At 36.9% G+C, this 21,438-nt stretch overlaps 1 protein-coding gene across 2 annotated transcripts in view; it reads right to left on the reverse strand.

The window, feature by feature from the left end:
• LY75 (lymphocyte antigen 75) overlaps positions 1–21,438 on the reverse strand; it is a 121,281-nt gene that overhangs the window by 87,595 nt on the left and 12,248 nt on the right. For both annotated transcript variants that reach the window (XM_026492728.4, XM_026492727.4), the window contains exons 4-12: positions 18,906–19,070; positions 10,812–10,922; positions 9,544–9,687; positions 7,011–7,202; positions 5,749–5,906; positions 3,810–3,920; positions 3,171–3,259; positions 2,853–3,022; positions 626–825 (exon numbers count right to left, since the gene is read on the reverse strand). In XM_026492728.4, coding sequence (XP_026348513.3) covers positions 626–825; positions 2,853–3,022; positions 3,171–3,259; positions 3,810–3,920; positions 5,749–5,906; positions 7,011–7,202; positions 9,544–9,687; positions 10,812–10,922; positions 18,906–19,070 — 1,340 coding nt within the window. The remainder of the gene's footprint in view (positions 1–625; positions 826–2,852; positions 3,023–3,170; positions 3,260–3,809; positions 3,921–5,748; positions 5,907–7,010; positions 7,203–9,543; positions 9,688–10,811; positions 10,923–18,905; positions 19,071–21,438) is intronic.

Genomic DNA, 21,438 nt, shown 5'->3' on the forward strand with positions numbered 1-21,438 from the left:
CCTCTTAGGCTCCAGCAATTCACCATAAGAAGAACAAGACCCTGATAGCTACTGACCCTTCAGCCTGAGACCCAGATCAAAAGGCAGCTCATAGCCTGGAGCCCAGCACAGCTGACCCATCATTGAAAGCAGAGCTCACCATCAAGACTAAACTACAACAGTCAATCCCTATTTGACCCAGAGATCTGTGAACATGAGACTAAATGTTTGTTATAGCCACTGAATTTTGGAATGGTATGTAATGATTTCTTTGTGGAAACAGCTGACTGATACAGGCCTGAAAATAATTTTTTTAATTGTAAGAAGTGATAGAATTCTTCATTTGACAAGGATTAGAGGGATATGAGAATCATAAGCTAAGTGTCAGCATGGCATGTAGCTCACTTAACTTCTCAGAACAAAAGAACACTAGGAAAGAGCCAGTTTTGGCTCTGGCCCTGCTCTTTTGGGTAGGGCATGACTTCATGTGGGGATGAGCTGTCTCATGACAAAGGTTCAGTGGTGCTCCCAAACACATTGGTAGGTTACTTATGTGCCTGGGGAGGAGCATAATTTCTACAAGCATATGGACAAAGATAGTAGAAAGATAACCTCATTAAGGAATTGAATGGGAATGCTACTTTACCTTATAACAAGAAAGACTTGAGGGGAAACTATGCCAGCCTTCAGGACAGGGGACTTCAGGTTTAGGAGTGACTTCTTCAGGCTGAATGGGCCCACTTATTTTCTTGCAAATTGAAAGTGCTCTGAAGTTTCTGCAGTCTTTCACCTCCCACTTTCCAAGAGACTTTCCAGTAGCCATAGCCACACACCCACCTGGAGAAGCTAGGGTTGAATCAGAAAGTTTAATTAAACATTACATTTGAAAATTGAAGTCCAAACACTTTCTAGTGTCCTTACCCTTTATTTGGGCCAAGGTCTGGAGAAAGAATATAAAAGATAATGGAAGAAAGAAATGTGTTGTTCATAGTAATGATTCTATTGTCATACTAAGCTACAGTGAGAATTAGTGACTTGTCCAAGGTCACGTGTTAGTAGGTGGTTGATCCAGACCTGGAACCCAGGTGGTCTGCATCTGGAGCTGTACCCTAAACCACTAAGCTGCTCAGCATAGCCTAAGTGGTTCATATTAGTTTAACAACTTGGAACAGTTTTTAAGCAACTTAGTAACCCTCAAAACAAAACTCTTTCAGATTCAGATGCAAAGGAAGAGGTGGTACAATAAAGATGGAAGGAGGTATATGGTAACATACATTTGTTTTCTATTTATTTTATGGCTGCCAGAATTTTATTTATTCACAATATTAAGAGAGAGTTTGTATTATCAGGTCCATTTCTCAGATGAAGAATAAGTGACTTGCCACAACAATAGTTAGTGAATGGTGGAGTCAGCACTTGAACCCAGATTTATCCGGCAAAGTGCCATGCTCCCTTTTACATTATATCACACTGCCTGAAGTAGGCAGGAGACAAGAAGAACACAGGTTGGAAAGTAATAAGGACAATTCCTATTCCACCAAGCAGGGATGGTCTCACGTCTCATACATGGACAGCAATTGGAACAAGGAACTGAGAGAAAACTGCTGTGTTGCCCTGGATGTGTGTCCTATTTTTCCCCTGTTCTGCCCCCTACCCATGCCTTGTCCATGATGGACCAAGCTGGCTAAAACTGGGAGTAATTATGGTAAAGAGAGCTCCGTGGTAGTCTTTCTGGCTATAGGACTGAGAGAATAGTCATTGTGGCTACTTCCTGAACTCCTCTTCAATCACTGAGGCTTATCCATGAAGAATATGAAATTGACTCTAATATATCTGAATGTCTATAAAAGAAATCCCATTTGTTTTATATATTAGAACATTATAAATATTATAAACATATAACATTATATACTAGAACATTCTAATCTAAGGCGAATTTTAATCAGGATTAGCACCCATATCCTCAATCTTCGACAAGTAAAAAAGATGACTTTGCTATCAATACTATTCATATTTATGGTGGTGACCATTTATTTCAAATTTTGTGGGCACTCTCTATTTCAAATATTGTGTTTCATTATACACTCACATATTCTAGTTACTGGGTTATAAAAAGTGGTCTTCATGATCACATTGTACAAAAAGAAGAAAATATAAATAAGCCAAAGGAAGAAAAGTTGAATGCCTTACAACCCTAATCTTATAGAAAGCCAAAGTCCTTTACAAAGCATTGGATTAGAAATAAGGGGATCTGGATTTTAGCAATTCAATAACCAGATAACATTTGTCAAGTAAATCACCTTTCTGAGACTCTGTCTTTTCAACTCTCAAATCAGAAAGGACTTCTGAGGTCCTTTCTGGTTCAAAATGTTCTGATTCTATGGCTAATTATGGTCAATGATTAGAGATGGTTGAAGAAAGATGAACTAACTTTCAGAATAAATAATACCAACAATACTGCCTCCTTAATTCTCACCCACTTGGAATAATAGAAATAAACACATTCAATTTTGGAGAAAGAAGTTAAGAAGTAGAGAGATGAAAATGTGAAGTTTCAAAATGAAGCTTCTAGATTCTGTTTGAGACTTACATGGAAAAGATAAAAAAAAAAACTTGCATTGATGGTTCTAGCTTCATGCCATTAGAGGGTGATTTCTGAGAACCGAGTTTTTTAGCTCCTTTTTGGGGATAACTCCCAAGGATTTAATAAAGAAGACATAGTCACTGCTTCTATTTATGGTTCCACAGACAGACTCTCATCCTGAAGACTATCATTTCCCTCACATTTCAAAGCTAAGTGAAGGCCATATCTGGGAGGTATACTGCATTTCACAAATCATCATATTCTACTACTTTAAAAGTAATTCACTCACATGGCTCAAGAAAATTCCAGTTGGAAAAGGTTACAGCTTGCTTTACTCCACCAACACCTGTCCAGCTATACTCTCCATGTGAATCTATATCTCTCAGGCCAGTCCAGAAGTATTTTCCTGGAGATTTAGTATACTTTTTCATCATATCATTCAGGTATTCTTGCTCAAATCTACAAAACAAGATTTAAATTAGTAAGTGTTTTTATAATAATTGAATTACTACGTAAATTGAAGATGCACCTTTTTCTTAGGAGACTTATTTAGTAAAGCTAACCCAGAGTTAAAAGTTCACCAGTACGTGTTTCCTGATGGTCATACCTGCTAGTTATAGTCAGATTGCAGTTGGTTCCAAAAGGGACCTCATCCTTGTAAATCCTGTAACAGGTTTCTCCATGTCTTTTCCAGCCCTAATCAGTGGAGAAATATCACACCGTTCAGACTTAATGTCCCCCCTCTAAGCAAGATTATGTTACACTGATACTATCTCACACTTAGAGAAATCGAGGACATGGCCTGTAAATTCATACACATGATGAAGGTGGGGTACAACTTCATCGATAACTCCTACAGGACTGTGAGCCTGTGTCAGAGAGAAGGTGTGTTTTATTTCTCTTTACCTCCAGGGCCTAGCTCCTCATAAGACTATAACGTTATTGGTTAAACTAATTTTGGGGAGGAAAAAGATAAATGGGGGAAGTAAAGACATCGGCATTAAGGATTATAATCACATACATTTCTATAGAAATCATGAATAGGTAACTCTTTTTCCTGTAATTTTTTTCTTCTGTAAGAATGCCAATATGTTATGATTCACTGCCCTCTGATTTGCTCTAACATAAATGAACAGAGGTTAGCCATTTCTTCTATTTTCCAAGTCTGAATTGTTTCAGTCTCACCTACCATCCTTAACCAAGGTGTAATATTGCTTAGAAAAACTTACGTAGGGACTTTACATACCTCATCTGGAGGACACATCTTGTCAGATGTTGTATCATTCATTTGTTCTCCCTTTTTCTTACATACATATTTAAGCTTCTCTTCACATGACTGGACTTTCCACTGACCTAGCTTTTTAAAAATAGAAAAAAAAAATTTTCCACAGAGAAATCATTTGCCATATATTTAGAGTTGAACTCTAACTTATTTTAAATCAAGAGAGTTTCTTCTCACAAAACTGTGAGCAAGGGGCAGGGGGAGGAGGAAGGGGAGGGAAAGAGAAAATGAATGACTACCTCTGGGAACATACTCCTAGAAAATACTACCCGACAGGCCTGCAAGGTTGTGGCTCACAGTCTGTTATTTCAGCACCACCTCAAGATCATAGTGGAAATGAATTCCATTTTCTTATAAGAATAACAATAAAGCCATCAAAGGACATTTAGTACAGAAGTTGAAGAAAGAACTCAGCCTACACACAGTTGACAGTGTTCAAGTCTTCTTCCACAGGGTATGGCCAAAGTTTGCCCATTGGTTAAATACTTTTGGACATGTCAACCAACCACACTATTTCAATCTCCTCATATAACATAATCATGGTAGTTAGAACAGCTACTCTCCAAGAATTGCAGAATCAAAAGTTCCTTCTACCCTACTTCATCTTAGACTTCAAAGTTCTCCCTCCTAATATGCTACTTAACATTAATTTTGTTGAAGTCACTCTGCTTTCTTTGAATTATATTTCAACAAGTCAATTGTGATAAGGGTCAGTTTTGAACACTGGAACGTTGTCTAGGTATGTTATCAGTTTATTCTTGCCTATGGCATCTCATTTCTATCTCTGACACTCTACCAAAGACATCTTAAATACCCTTTTAAATAGAGCACAAAATGTGACACCCTTCTAAATTCATCTTTGACACCTTTCCAGATACATCTTTACTTTTGAAACACTCCTAAATACACATATTGTTTATTACTTCCACTTAAGTCTCTCCAGAAGCTTGGGAGACACAAGCCTCCCAAATAATTAGGGGTCCCTAGAAAAGTGATACAAACAAAATATAAAGATACACATGTCTTTTCTCTCAACATACATCTTATTTTGAACTCTTAACTAAAGCATGTTCAATAAGTAGTTAAGCATTCTACAGAAGAAAGATGTTCTCTGAAAAACATTAGACCTAATTTTTAATTATTAATTAATGCATTAATTAATTTTTAAAGATTTTATTTTATTTTATTATTTTTTTAAAGATTTTATTTATTTATTTGACAGAGAGACAGCCAGTGAGAGAGGGAACACAAGCAGGGGGAGTGGGAGAGGATGATGCAGGCTCCCAGCAGAGGATCCTGATGCGGGGCTCGATCCCATAACGCCGGAATCACACCCTGAGCCGAAGGCAGACGCTTAACGACTGCACCACCCAGGTGCCCCTAAAGATTTTATTTTTTTAAAGTAATCTCTACACCCAATGTGGGGTTCGAACTCACAACCCTGAGATGATGAGTTGCATGCTCTACTAAGCCAGCCAGGTGTCCCTGGACCTAATTTTTAAATAAAAATATTTTTTCCCTTCTCAAAGTAAGGTTAATATAAAAATCTGAACATGAATTCAGAAGGTGGAATTTTTCCCTTAAGTTGTGGCTATATGTTAAATATATTGATGGTCCAGAGAGAAAGCAGGTTATTAGAATCCATCTGGCACAAGAATTGAGTTCTAATGGATTTCCTTCATGTGTTTCAGACCAGAGCAGATACTCTCAGACAGAAAGTGGATTGCTTATTTAGTCATTGTTTTATTTACCTCTTTTTTCCAGTAGCTTCCTGAAAGACAATCTGTGGGGCTCTTACCTTTTACTTGCTTTCCAGGCTTAAACACAAATATCCCAACCAAAGTCATCTTAATATTATTTGGTATACAATAAGAATATAAATAAGCCACAGGATGTTTCCTACCTTTCCTAAATAGGAAACACAGTTGGGAGTCTTATTGAAGGGAACATTTGGCTCATTCTTATTCCAATATGTTAGAGTAACTTCAGTACCATCAGACCACTGAAATAAACTTGGTACATTTTCGTTCTTAAGACCTATCCATATTTCTTCTTTGGCATCTAAAAGAAAAATATTTTATTTATTTGGTTTTACTCAATTACATACTTCAATATGTATATTGTTACTGATTTTTGCATTCTGAAAATGGGGTTTTGGGAGCTTCGATGGCTCCTAAATTAATCTATGTAATTCATCTATGAAAATATTGATAATTTAGGCAGGCCAGGAGTCAAGGGCTTTTCAGGGTATGTATGCTGTCAGAGTACACAGTGGAACAGCCACGCGGATCTGTAGGTTAGGTGTTCCTGATATCTGATTTAGATAAACCTTGTTTTATGGGGTATACAGGGTATACTGAAACCTCTTTCTGCCACTTCACTTTTACGAAAGACATATGTATCTGTTTTCACTAAGTGAAAGAACTCTGAGGTGGATTTTCGTTTTTATGAAATGGTGTTTGCTTCTTTGTTTTATGCCATTTTGGTTTATGAAAGGTTTCATAAGAACAGTCTACTTTGGGACAGCAGGGGAAAACTGCAATGAAATTCTACAAATACAATCATAGATACTCCAGTTAGAATAGGATTGGTGTCCATCCCTGCCCTGGGATGATGATGCTGGCTTCCCAGGGGAAACAATTAACACCACGCTGACACAGAATAGGTGTCTATTATTAGCTATTACTATCAGTGAATCCTAGGAGGAGGTTATAATAGTGCCTGTCTACCATACTTTTGTTCTTCAGTCTTTAGCTTTTAAATAATTACAAAAGTGAAATAATTGTGAAATAATCATCACTTAAGCATCTGGAGCAACTTAAATAGCATTTAGCTTATGAGAAGAGGGAAATTATTCAATCACTGGCTATACTGTCAAACTGGCAGCTACTAGCTACATGTGGCTATTTGTAAATTAATTAAAATTAAATAAAAGTAAAAATCAGTTCCTCAGTTACATTTCAAGTGCTCACAAGCCACAAATGGCTGGCGGCGGCTGTACTGGACAGCACAGATTATACAATAGTCCATCATTGCAGAAAATTCTATTGGACAGGGCTGATCTGTAAGGATCAAATTATAAGCTTTCATGCCCACCAACAGTCTAAAAATAGGGGTATTTAGAATGTTTTACACCTCTCAAATAGGATAATTTTAAAAACTTACCCCCATTATGGAGTTTTGTGACAAGCCCCTCCACATCTGCTAAAGAATGAATGCTGATGAGATCGCCGCTCAAGGCTTTGCATTTCACATGTGCCTTATCCCAGGAATCACTTTCATTTACCAGCAGATAGCAAAACCCATTATTTGACAGCCAGCCTGCATCACAGTGTGTATCTGAATATGTCCAAACATCTGCAGGAAAAGCAGCTATTTATATTCCAGTAAAGATACATCTATTTTGAATCAATAACATTGCAAATTCTTCCTTCTTAAATCATTAGGATTCTGGAAAATTGGGGAATGTGATGTCAAATAGCACAGGGACAGGAATATATGTGGTCCTTCATTCTACAAAGCATCATAAGAGTGACTGCAGGGATACAGATAATGATATGACTGCAATGTGATACAAATCTGTTATATAATTAGGCTCCAACTATTTGAGGAGGGACTGCCCTTAGTCCTAATAGACAGAAGAATGGTGTGGGGTAAGCCAGTTCCTGACAAATCTCTTCCTTGGTATGTGATTTTTTAGGTTCACCTCCAGTCTCTGACTTTGAGTGGTTAGGAAAGTCCAGCCTCCTTTCATGTAAGGTCAGATTAGGGGATGTTTGTCCTTGGACAAAGGACAGACATTTATAAACTCCACATGAAAGAGAAGATAGTGATGGAGGGAAAGGGCACAGGGACTCTCTGGACCTCTTCTTTCCTTCCTGCTACTAGACCTACATCCTCATGCAATTAGTAATTCTTTGTTTTGACCACGTTAAAATTCACTCAGATGATGGTCAAAAAAGACTGGAGAAAAGATCGAGGTATAAAACTATACAAAATACTTCTATACTTCTTAATAGAATTAGAAATTAAGTCAATTACTCAGACTTCATGGATTCTGAACTGTTTGGAATGTCTGTTGTATGAAAACACAGCATCTTAAAAACGTGAACAGTTTGTTTTTCACTTAAGGATAAAATTCAGGTCCAGTTAGCTTCTCGCACTTGCAAGATAACTCAATTTTAAGTTTCTGAAATAGCACTTGCTATTATTATTATTATTATTATTTTATTTTACAGTTATGATAAAGGAACAGAGGGAAAAAAAACCCGTAATTGAACTTAGAATAAACATTTTCCTATTCTAGTCTTTGTCTCTATGAATACATATTTTTACAAGATTAAAATGATAAGTAGGCATATCATTTTGTTCTGCTCTTGTATTTTCCTGCCGGCAGAGTTATTTTAATAAATGCATATTATTCGATCATGTGGAAACATTATGATTTACTTAATAATTGCTACTACAGCATATTTATTTGATCTATCATCAGTCACCCTGGTTTATTTTCATCTGTGCTGTCTTTTCTATTATGCTGTTTGTTGTATGGACTAAATTTGGTTTGAATCTACTTGGAAGATGAACATTCATTTTCCCCTGTTATTTTAATAAAACATCTCCTGACAATCTTTTTTCTATATATTTATTTTTTAGTCTTAAAAAATAGCTTTATGCTCCTATATGGATAAGAAATTTTCTTCCCTTCCCCCAACATTCTTTAAACAAGACATTTTAAAACCTCTTTTTTTTTCCCTCCCAGTTTTGAGTATTAGTTTTTCTCATTCAGAAGGATTTAATCAAATACCAGGTAGGTGGTGAGGCTTGTGCAAGACAGTAAAGGCATTCCTCTTCTTCTTCTTCTTCTTCTTCTTTTTCTTTTTTTACTAACGTCCATCTTTTTAATTTTTAAAAAAATTTTATTATGTTATGTTAGTCACCATACGGTACATCATTAGTTTCTGATGTAGTGATCCATGATTCATTGTTTGCGTGTAACACCTAGTGCTCCTCTTATTCTTTCAAAGGCTTCTGAAGTTTCTCTGTACCTCAGAAACTTCAACTGTTCTGTGTTTCTCTTATCCCTGAAATCCCGTGAAAATAACCAAATCCCTCCGTGTACACATTTTGTCCTTCTGCACCTCCCCTTTTCTACCTGATTTATCAACACAACAACTTGAAGAAGCCACCTGGCAAAGAAGGACAGAGCCGGGGTGGGCATTGTGGGGCAGGAGCTAGAAACCCTAGAAGAATTCCCTCAACCATTGTTTTCTGCTTCTCACAAAGGCCGGTCATATATGAGACCCGCGTGTGCATTAGCATCTCCAGGGAGGCTTTTTAAAACACAGACTGCTGCGGTCCACAGAATCTGGGCTGGGTCCTAAGACTTTGTATTTTGAACAGGTACAGGTGATACTAGGAACCACACTCTGAGCACTATTGTTGTAAAGAAAAAAGAGCCACCTGTAAATAGAAACCGTTTTCTTGCCTAGAATACCTCTGCTTTCTTATGGGATACATCAACCAAAGCTTTACATGTATATAGTTAATAATATCCAGCCACAGGGGCTAAATGAAGTAGTGTTTGCCTTTGGCAGTATCGGGTGAAGGAAAAGTAGAATTAGATATCTGAAATGGATTTACTTGACTTCACAAAAATATAATTTTAAGACCTACTTGCACAAGGAAATGAAAAAGATACCTGTTAACTCCACTGTGTTATTTAGTGGTTTCTTGCAGACATAGGGCAATTGAGCTTCACAGGAAAAACTCTGCCATAGACCAGACATGGCATCCATTCTTGCACAGCTTGATCCGCCTATTATCATAGGTGCACTGGGCATATCTTAAAGGGCAGAATTTTCAAAGAATTAGAAAGAGAAGTTTAGGCCCAGAATAGTGGTTAGAAAAAATAATTTGAATTCCTAATTTTCTGCTTTTATTGGAACTCATAAAATAGTTAAAACCTTCTACTAAATTGAGATGTATGAGGCTCAATGGACACCCATGTGCTTAAATATGTCTTCCTTCTAAAATACAGGATACAGGGCGAAATACTATGACACAGTATAGTTAATTTAAAAAACAAAATCAAAAATCTAAAACAAACCTCTGCCCCCAGTCAACTTCCATATCATACTCTGTGGACAGTAGCTCTTAATCTGCTACTCTATACAATAAATATTCCAATTTATGACTCTGTAATGCCCTTAAGACCTTGAACTAAAGGTTAAATTATCTTTAAAGATTTTATTTGCTGAGATAATAGAGAATTTATTCACTAATAATGAAATTCCATTAAACTAAAATGACCTATTGGTATTTTATTGCACTTAACCCATTTTTCTTATATGTGTACAGAATACTTTTGTACTGAAGCTAGTGTTAACTTTTAGGTTCTAAGAGCCTAAGATTTTATTTTTAAAAAAGGTATCTAAACTTCTGTTGGGTAGAAAAATCTTTTGGCTAAGTAGGATTTTGTTTGTTTTATTCACTATAAAATTTTCATTAAGGTATTTATTTGTGTAATAAAATACAACCATTATGTTGTTAGTACTTGAGCACTGTTATAGGAGACCCCAAGAGTTTTAAAATGAGAGCATATTTCTGCATGGAGTTGAGCTGCAGATGAAACAACACAGGTTACTCATGGCATGTCAAGTCACCTAAGGGACACAGAACAGCTTCTAAGCCATGTGATGGGGCTTAATCTGCTGTTACTTAAAAATGTAGGGTTGCCGTAAAGGTTAGAGACAAATGCTCAGTTATTCATGGTATGGTTCAAATTGGCTATAATGGTATCACAATAAAGAAGGAATTAGGGGAAAAAAATTCTTCTGAGAGGTAACCATAATAACAGTTGTCAAGATTTGAAATTTTTATAAGCTGTCAGTGAGTGGGATGCTTTTGCTTATTTACTTTTTTGAAGCTTTTGCTCTGTGCATAGTAGGTGGAAGAGGGAGCGATTACCTGGGTCCCAGTTGAGAAAGTTTAATGGCTTGTGGTCTGACCATTCCCAGCCTCTAGCAGAGTATAGTTGATTTAAACCAATCCAGAAAATTCTTGGAATACCTTCTTTTTCTGTAAGAATCAGATAATTTTAACAAGTGACAAAATGACCTAAATTATTATCTAAGTCAGATTTAAGTTTCTACTAATAGCAAAAATATCTCAAGGCCTTGATTGTAAGGCAGGAATCCTGTAGGAGGCTGTCTATCCAGCAAAGGCAGCTAAAGCCTGGTTAAGTTAATTCAATTCTGCTTTCCCATTAACCTGCCCCTTTCTTCTAAGGTAAGCACAGAATCTTCTCAGAATAGCTGTTTCACTATTTATAACCTTTTGTACTGCTACAGAAGAAAACAGTTTCCATTGTATATCTAGATTTTGAAGAACTGATTCTATTCCAGACTGACAGTTTAAATTCACTAAGCACATATTATTTAACCGGTAGAAGCCAAAAAACAAAAACAAAAACAAAAACTCAAGACAAAGACCCTGCCACCATGATGATTTCACTTTAGTGGACCGAAACAAATGTGGATTTCTCAAAAGGTAAAGTGTTACCCATACCACTTCAGAAATATGTGCAGGAGTTGTTTGGTAGGCAATGGAATATATAGCTCTGGAGTCCAAGGGAGATATTTAGGATGGAGACACAGAACCCGACACACACACGCACACAGACATGCACATACACACACATACACACACACACACACACGCTACAGTGGAGATGTATCATTCAAATTCCTTATTTGACAACCAGAAGCCATCAGCAAAAAAGACAAAGATAAAGAAGCAGAGATAATTGAAATAGTGAGGCTAACTGCAAATATGACACTCAATATACATATGCCCACAAGCAATGGATGCAATTATGCTTGCATGGGTCCACATGTATTGGTAAATTGAATGAAAAGATTGTAAGGATTTTCACACCAGTATCAACAAAGTCAACAAAATTATTCAAGACCCTGGTAAGACTTCATTGACATCATGAAAAAAGAACTTGAAGATATCAGGGGCTTAGGTAGAACAGATAGAACAACGGATGAAATGGTCTACAAAAGACAAGGATGATGCTGACAAACAGGAAGAGCTAACTGGTTGGAATCTCTACAAATTTGTTGAAATATTCTCAGCAGTAAGACACTTGATAACAGTTTCTTAATTCCTCTCAGGGAATTATGTATGATGTGTTATTAAATTATATATATAATCTATATATAAATATAATTATATTTATAATTATTACATTAATAAAATATTAATGTTTAAGATAACATTTATATAAATTATGAAGTATAATTTATAAAATTCTAAAAGAAATAAATTTATATTAATATGTTTATATAATTTATATGTACATTATACATAAAAATGGTTCTTAAAATACGGATATGTTTTCTAATGTAAATCATACAGATATATCTGATATATATCATTTGGTTCCTTTATATATATCAGATATATCTATGTGATTTGCATATAGAAAACCATATCTATACTCCAAGGGCTTTTTGAGGGTAATTTTGACTACTCTGTAGACTTTAGAACTTAAATGCCTAAAACAGGTGACTCCACTAGAACTGACACCCATGGAGTGGAAAATCTCCTCTGTGTAGACCAGAAATAGCACCAGCAAAGATGGAAGGGCCCAAGAGCAATAATCCAGACACCAGTGTTAAAGGGATGGGCAGGAGTCTGGAAAGAGGGTGGTAGGGACAGAGGCCCAATTACCACTCCACTGAGGAACAGATATGAATTTAGGAGTGAATTGCAAAGATACACTGTGTTCTCCAAGAGCTTGTCTGTGAAAGAAAGAGGCAGGTCTTCAGGATCTAGGAGAGATATATACCTACATCTGTATCTGTATCTATATATCTACATCTATTATCTACATCTCTCTATCTGTATTTTTTAATGGTAGAAGTTTAAATAAGTTTTTGGCCTGTTGGGGAAGAGTAGGTAGAGTGAGAGTCAATGAAAATACAAGAGAGAGAAGAAACAGCTGGTGTGGATGCAAAGAGTTTTGGGGAAGGAGTTAACCTTGAACAAACTGGAGGAATAACAGATACAGATAAATTTGTAAGTATAAGGAAGGGAAACTAAGGGTTTGCTTCACTTTTCACAAGGAAATAGATGATAAGGATACTCCGAGGAAGGAAAAGGTGGGTATTTGGGTAGATGGCTTGAGGAGAATGCTGAAAGGAACTCTGAATTCAACCTTTTCTTTCACCTTGTTAGCATAAGTGATGGCATACAAATTGAGGATTTAATCTAATGTAAATTTTTCATTAGTAAAAGCAGTTGATTCTCCAGCCTTCCTGAAGAAGTTTTAGAAACTATGACATATTTATGGTACTCCAGACTCAACCACACAGGACATTCCAGAATTCCCTTTATTAATTTTTAATTGGAGATACTATGGAGGACCAAACCTTCCCACCCATCCCAAGTTCAATACCCTCCCTTCTTCCATGAAGACTTTTCAGAAATCCCCGGCAGGACATCTGAATAATCCTATCACTTATCTGCACATGGTAAGTACACATTTATGAATGAACAAAATGAACTTTGGAAGCTGTTAGGTTCCTAACTTGCTTCATTACACTGTTCTGTTTGTGAGCCATATTGATGACTTATTCTTCAAAAATAATAGGATTTTATTTATTTATTTTTATTTTTTTATTTTTTAAAAGATTTTATTTATTTATTCGACAGAGAGAAAGACAGCCAGTGAGAGAGGGAACACAAGCCGAGGGAGTGGGAGAGAAGAAGCAGGCTCCAAGCGGAGCAGGGAACCTGATGCAGGGCTCGATCTCAGGACCCTGGGATCACGCCTTCGGCGGAAGGCAGACGCTTAATGACTGAGCCACCCGGGCACCCCCAAATCATAGGATTTTAAAACAGGAATGTTCTTTATGTGTTTTATGCCAGGTGATTGAGAACGGGAAATGGATTCTAAAAAATCCAGGTTGGTCAAATATGAAAGGCAGGGATTTCTTTAATGGCCTGGACAATCTAAAGCTAGACATTTTTTCTACATACAATCCAAGCAAGAATTTGACCAATTTGAGAATTGGCTTACTGCCATCTTTGCCATCAAGAAACAGATGATTGCTAGCATAAATACCCATACCTAATCAAATCAAATAGGTGAGTTCACTGAAGTAGAATATTTGTCACTGTCTCTAAAACCTGTTCAGTCCTGACCCTCTATTTCTATTCCTCTCCCCACAAGGGAGACTACAGGCCTGATAATGATAATGGAACTGGAATGAGCCAGAGAAGAACTTCTTCTGATGCATCAGGAAGGCCAAGCCAGCAGGGACCCTGACTTAGAAGTATCCTAGCCTTGGGGCACCTGTTGAGGCCACTCAAAGTGGATAACCCCTCAGGCGGGAAGAAAATGAGGAAGAATGGGATGTGCTATTCCTGTTCTGGGGACTGGTGGGTCCTCTTTTGTTGTTTTAGGATCAATCTGTGATTAGAGGTTCCCTGGGAAGGACAGAGCCATGGGAAATCTTAACTCCCCAACAAAATCCAGTGAGTGTAAGGAAACCAAATCCCTCACCTCCAAAGCCCCTGTATTAGTAAAACAAAATCAAAACAAAACTAAGTGCAGGGCAGGCAGAAAGACTAAAGAAAGCTCTTTCAGATTGCATGGGACTTCTTTTCAAGGTACTGTTTCTGCCTTTTTTCTGGCAGTAGATTCCCTAGTCCCATCCAACAACTAGCTACCGGACCAGAAGTCATTTGGGAATAACATTCTCCATTATGCTCTGCATATGTACAACTCTTATATCCTCAAGTAGATCAAGCACCTGGATCACAAAATCTCTGTCTGATTCACTTTTGTTGGCTTCACTCTCTTAGCCCAATGTTTACCCATAGCAGTTTTTCACTGAGGAGAGACACTTCAAGAAATTTTCAAGATTTGGATACTCTGAGTCTCCAGATGTTAAAGTACAGCTCGGGTCTTGGGAAACCAGCAATTATAATTAGCTTATAATAATTACGATATGCTTAAACAGCATTCACGGTGAAAGAGGAGCTTGGAACATTAGAAATTATTGATATACATAAAACATGGGGAGTGTCTGGCCTAGGGGACAGCAGGATCATTTAATGTATTATCTACTTTTATGAGTCATTAAAGAAAAATGATATATAAAGAAATCATGCAACATTCATTCCTCCAAATGCATCATTAGATTGTTAGGGTTTTGATAGTCACACTTGGACACTTTTTTCCTTCACTGAAAACATCAGTTTTCAATGTCAATATTCCAGGAGGCTTAAATTTTTGTCACTTTTCACTTTCAACAATATTTTTTGTAAGGTTCAGTGAGTTCTGGAAAAGAATTCCATTGACACCCACTAGCCCATCAGGCTTATTTGTTGGATTTCCATTCTAGAGGTCTAATTATTCAAATACCAAACAACATAGGAAAAGGGTAAAGCTGTGAGTAAGAAAGGAGGGCTGAAAAAAGCATTACCTAGAAAGCATGACAAAAGACTAGTAGACTTTTAATGATGAAAAGAAAAATAGGTAAGAGAAGAAAGTAGTATAGTAAAAAGTTAAGGGCTCTTGAATCATATATGTTGATATTTGAATCCTAATTCTGGTACGTCCTAGCTGTGTGATGTTGGATATTTTATTCCTAAGCACCAATTTCTTAACTGTAAATGATGATAAAAATCCTTGTCTTATGAGGTTGTAATGATGATTAAATCATTTAATTTATCTGGAGACATAGGGTTTTACTCACAGTTTGAATTTACCAAATATTTATACTTATTATAAAATAGTGTTATAGAATTTATATGAATTATTCAGTAGGTATTTGTTTCATATATAGCAAAAGGGAAAAAAAATCAACCCATGAGACCCACCTTTACCTTTAAAGAACTTACTAGTCTTACAGTAAGTGCAGTAAGTGCAGTAAGTGCAGATACATGCCAGATACAACTTGTTCTCTTTTCTTTTCCCTTTTAAAGATTTTATTTATTTATTTGAGAGAGAGAGAGAGCATGGGCAGGGGTAGAGGGAGAGGGAGAAGCAGACTCCCCACTGAGCAGGGAGCCCAATGTGGGGATCATGGGATCATGACCTGAGCTGAAGGCAGATGCTTAACTGATTGAGCCACCCAGGTGTCCCTACAACTTGTTTTCATTTTTTTTTTAAAGATTTTATTTATTTATTTGACAAAGAGAGAGACAGCCAGTGAGAGAGGGAACACAGGCAGGAGGAGTGGGAGAGGAAGAAGCAGGCATCCAATGGAGGAGCCCGATGTGGGGCTTGATCCCAGGACTCTGGGATCATGCCCTGAGCCGAAGGCAGAAGCTTAACCAAGAACCCCTACAACTTGTTTTCAAGTCAGACTGACTGTGTTCAAATTTTGGCTCTACTAATTACTTGTGGGTAATCTTGAACAAGTTACATTTCCTCTCTGATACTCACATTCATCATCTGCCAAGTGAGCATAATAATAAAAATACTTATACCTCATAGTGTTTTTATATGGTATTAAATAAGATAATGTATACTCAGTCTGAAACATCACTGTCATATATTATGATTATTTTTTCATTCAAATCAGAGACTCAATAACTTGGGTTTCTTGATTTTTTAAAAAAGATTTATTTATTTATTTTAGAGAGAGAAAGCAAGAGTGGGAGGAGGGGCCGAAGGACAGGGAAAGAGGCAGGCACCGCACTGAGGGTGGAGCCTGATGCAGGGCTCAATCCCACAATCCTGAGATCACTACCTGAGTCAAAATTGAATTGGTCACTCAACCAACTAAGCCACCCAGTTGATTTTTTAAAATAAAATAAAAACTTTCTGTGTATAAACTTTCTAGTAAAAAATGTGCAATACTCTGATGGAAAAAGATATACAATTTTATTGAATTCATAAATGATGTCACAAATAAGAAAGGCATACCATTTTCATGGATGAGAAGACTTAATAATGTGGTGAGGGCAGTTCCTCTTTAATTAATCTATAATTCAATGCAATTCCAAAGTCCCAATAAAGCTTTTCATTGAGATTAATAGAAAAGAATAAGTCGTTTAAAAAAAAGCTAAGGCAGTAGTAAGGAGGGCACGTATTGCATGGTGCACTGGGTGTCATACACAATTAATGAATCATCGAGCCTTACATCGGAAACCGGGATGTACTGTATGGTGACTAACATAATATAACAAAAAATCATTAAAAAAAAAAGCTAAGGCAATTCAAGAAAAAAATACAAGAGAGGACTTGCTCATCCATATTTACTATGCAGCTGGCATAATTAAAACAGTGTGGAACAGACACACAGACAGACAAGTAGACCAAAGGAATAGGATGGAATGCCTAGAAACAACCCACATGTAATAGGGGAGTTTATATTTATTAGAGGTGGCATAACAAATCTGAGGGAAAAATGTGAAATAAATAGTGCTTGGTCAACTGACATCCCTTCAGAGAAAGATAAATTAGATTCCTGCCTCTAGAAATTTTATTCCAGATGGATTATGGATATAAATATGAAAAGCAAAATTATAAACCTTTGGAAGAAAAATGAGAGAATATGTTTATCATATTAGGGCTAAGAAAGAATTTGCTGAATAATATAAATAAGCACAGAACATTAAGGAAAAGATTGACCAAATTAAAACTAACATATTTTTAAATTAAAGAAGCAACAAATGTGAAAAGACCAAAGACTAGGTAAAGATATTTGTAATCCTACAACAAAAGTAAGTATATATAAAGAACTATAACAGATCAATAAGAAAAAGTCAAACAACTCAATAGAAAATAGGCAAAGGATATCAACTGGCAGATTATAAACTGAAAACCTGAATGCCTAATAAACATGAGACACAAAACCACATGAATTATCAGGAAAACATAAAAGAAAAATGAAATACCATTTCGCATTCATCACATTGGCCAACTAAGTCTGGTAACACCGGGTGCTAGTGGAAGTGTAAATGAATACAGCCCCTTTGGAACACAATTTGGAATTTTTGGTTAGAGGTGAAGAGATGTGCACCCCATGATTCAGCAATTCCTACTCTAGAGAAGCTCTCATACATGTCTGCCCCATGAGGCACATATGAGGATGTTCCTTGCAATAGGAAAAGGTGAAAATAACCTGTTTCTCAATAGGGGAATGGATAAGTTGTGGTTTATTCATACAATGTAATACTTTGCAGCAGCAGGTGACAATGGATAAACTTACATATGGGCAAATAAGTATTTGTATCATTTAAAAACAGAACAATAGGATAATGAAAACATATATAGTATTTATACACATATATGTTGTAAAAGTACTCAAAGAATGGTTATTTTGAGAGATGGACATGGGGCTTTAACTCTGTTAACATTTTATTTCTTTAAAGAGAGGGAAGCAGGGAAGGAGGGAGGGAAACAATCCATACAAAGGAATATGACAAAATGTTGGTGTAAAAAGTATGTAAAGTCAGGGTGGTGGTTACACAGGTCTCTTTCAGGTTATTTTCTATTACTGTATATGTTTTCATAATTAAAAATTTAAGAATTCCCACCATCACCACAAACAGAATAAAACAAAATCCTATCCACTCAATATGTCCATTGATTAAATCCACTTTAATTTCTTAGTCTTCTCCTTGCCTCTGAGAAGGGCATCCCTCTACTCAACACGAGGACCTTTACCTGAGGCCATCTGGTGTGACTCAGCCATCTTCTTCACCTTCCTTGATTTCTCTACTTTTCAATGTTCAAAGAGTTTAATGTTCACCTTTAAAAAAATCTTGTCACTTAGGCTTAGGATAGCAGTTTAATCTTGCTACCTCACACCATTTTCTGAACATTACCCTCTTTTCAGTCTCCAACATGAAATACATTTTCAATTAATAGAATAGGATTATATTCATACCTTTCTGCCTGTGGGCTTCAGTGTTGACATTTAAGAGAAGATAGAAAAATATACACACAAAACCACATACCTGGATATGAAAATATAGGTAGACAGACGGCATCTTTACAATCTCAGCAATTTGCTCTAGCACATGCAAACCTACCTTTAAGATAAGTTAATTCAGCAGCATTGCTGATGCTCAGTAAGTCAGCTCCTTGATTCTGACAGGAAACATAAGCTTCCTTCCAAGACAGAGCTGCCTGAGTATTAAATTGGTAGCAACTTCCAATCTGCTCATCCTTTTTCCAATTATCTTCACAGCCATTTTCTGTTGATAAAAAGATATGTTAGTGATCATAAAGCAAGAGTATAATGTTTCATATTGCTAACAATGCTTACCGATACTGCAATTCAATTTCCATACTCTAAGGATACACTAAAATTGAAGCTTATTGTTTGACTAGACCATATTTTGATTCTTTGGTCACACAAAGAAATTGAAGTCATGGGAACCAAATGACTTTAGCTGATTAAAGCTTCCACTCTCCTATCCTCTACTCTCCCTTTATCCCCTATCAATTACAATGCCATATTTTAGCCCATGCCTGCCCTCTGATGAAATGTAGGAGTCTTCAAATGTGTTCACATCGTCAAACTCCTGAGCTGATGGAAAACAAGCTCACTTGAAGATGCAAGGGGGTTGCCTACAGTCTGCAGTGAAACCACTGTGTGTATGTGTGTGCAGACATGCTGCTTAAACACCAAAGATTTAGAACCCAAGTGACTACCTTATCTGAAAAACTGTCTAAATTTCTCCTTAATGGTTTAACAGATTTAATGATTTAATATATGACACATAATTAGTATTATATAATCAATACTGCAGATGTATATGTAGACATATGTGTGCATATGCATACAGACATACATGTATAATGTGCATATTATTTTCCTTAATGAATATCTAAAAAGCATGTATAATTACAGACAAATTATTTCTTAGATGAGATATATAGGTCTTGACACAACTGGTTCAAAAATACAATTAAAGACTCCCGTGTACTCTCTAGAAGAGGAAATCCAATATAGACTGTGCCAAGTGTGTCCCAGGCTCCATTCAGGGAGTTTTCCAAAGGGCCTACCATAACTAATCACATATCACATGTTGCACTCATGGGCTTTCAAGCTGGAAGAGCCCACTGAGATCATCTTGTCTACCACTCTCATTTCATAGATGGAAACAAAGATCTGAGGTGTTTGTGGCAGAGCTATAATCAGAGCACTGGTCTCCAAATCTGGTTTTGTTGATCTTCTGAACAGCATACACTGCTTCTTCGGCCACTTCTGAATTGGCCTAAATAGCAACAGAGGTGGATGTGACATTTGGTGAAACCAAAACATGTGGATTTGCAAGTACATTGCCTAAAGTTTCCTCATTACCACTGGGACCTTATGCCTGTAAATCCAGAAGCTTCCAGTGGGCTGGCAGTATGTTTGCTATTAAGTATAGTCTACATGGTTTAGCAACCTTTGGTTTTGAGAAACTCACAGTCTTGATTCTTCCCTAAAAATAACTCTGAGAGGTATATGAATATTCCCATTTTCACCCCCACCACCCAAAAGAAGGTAAAGACACTGAGACTAATGACAGTCAAGGAAGCAAGGTAGAGTTGAATAAGTACACTGGGGATTGAGGGTCAGGAATCCTGGAATCTCCACCAGACTCCATACAAATGTGGTCTGACCCTGACAAGTCATGTCATCAATTTGCATCTGCTGCCCCTCACCTGAGAAATGAGGGTTTGCAGCTGGATAACTTCTAAGCTCCCTTTCACATCTAAAATTTTGAATCCAGATTATGGTGAGGTTTAAATGAAATCAGTGCCTAGTTGACAAACTCTGCCTGATATCAATTGTAGCTGAAGCAAATACTGGCTTTTATCTTTCTATAGGTTCTGGGTATTGAAAAGCCTGTGTCTCTACCTAGAACAGTAATTCTCAAAGTGTGGACCCCAGACCAGCATCATCAGCATCACCTGGGAACTCATTGAACTGCAAATTCTTGGACCTCACTCCAATCTACCAAATTATAATTTCTGGAGGGAGACCCCCAGAAATCTTCGTTCTAACATACTTTCCAAGTGATTCTGCTGCAGAACCACTGGCTCAGTATAACCTCTTCTAGTTGCTTAGAACTCTTGATTTTGAAGCTCAGCTTCCCTTAAGGAGGAATCAGCATTAGTAATACCACCAGGCTGGCTACTGAATAAAGCATGATAGTATATTTGTTTGGGGCAAGGACTTCAGAACTGGATTTCCTAGATTGGAGTTCTAGCTCTAAAATGTATTAGCTATGTGACCTTAGGCAAATGATATAACTCCCCTGTGCCTCACTTTGCTCATCTATAAAATGGGGATAAATAGTGGTACCTATCTTATAGGGTTGTGTGAAGACTGAATGGGTTAATATAGTTTGAGTGCTTAGAATAGTACCTGACACTTGGCAGGGCCCTATATAGGTCTGGAGCTTTTCCCTTTCTTTTTGTTATACGTTCTCTGGACCTATTGCCCAATTAAAAATATTTCTGGAGCTCTTATCACATGTCAGGTACTATGACCTGTAACTCTCACCTGACTGCTAAGAAAATATATCTCAGTTATATACCAGATCATGAGGCAACTGCTACTTTGGTCTC

Source organism: Ursus arctos, unplaced genomic scaffold (assembly GCF_023065955.2).
Source record: "Ursus arctos isolate Adak ecotype North America unplaced genomic scaffold, UrsArc2.0 scaffold_1, whole genome shotgun sequence".
NCBI classification, from domain to species: Eukaryota; Metazoa; Chordata; class Mammalia; order Carnivora; family Ursidae; genus Ursus; species Ursus arctos.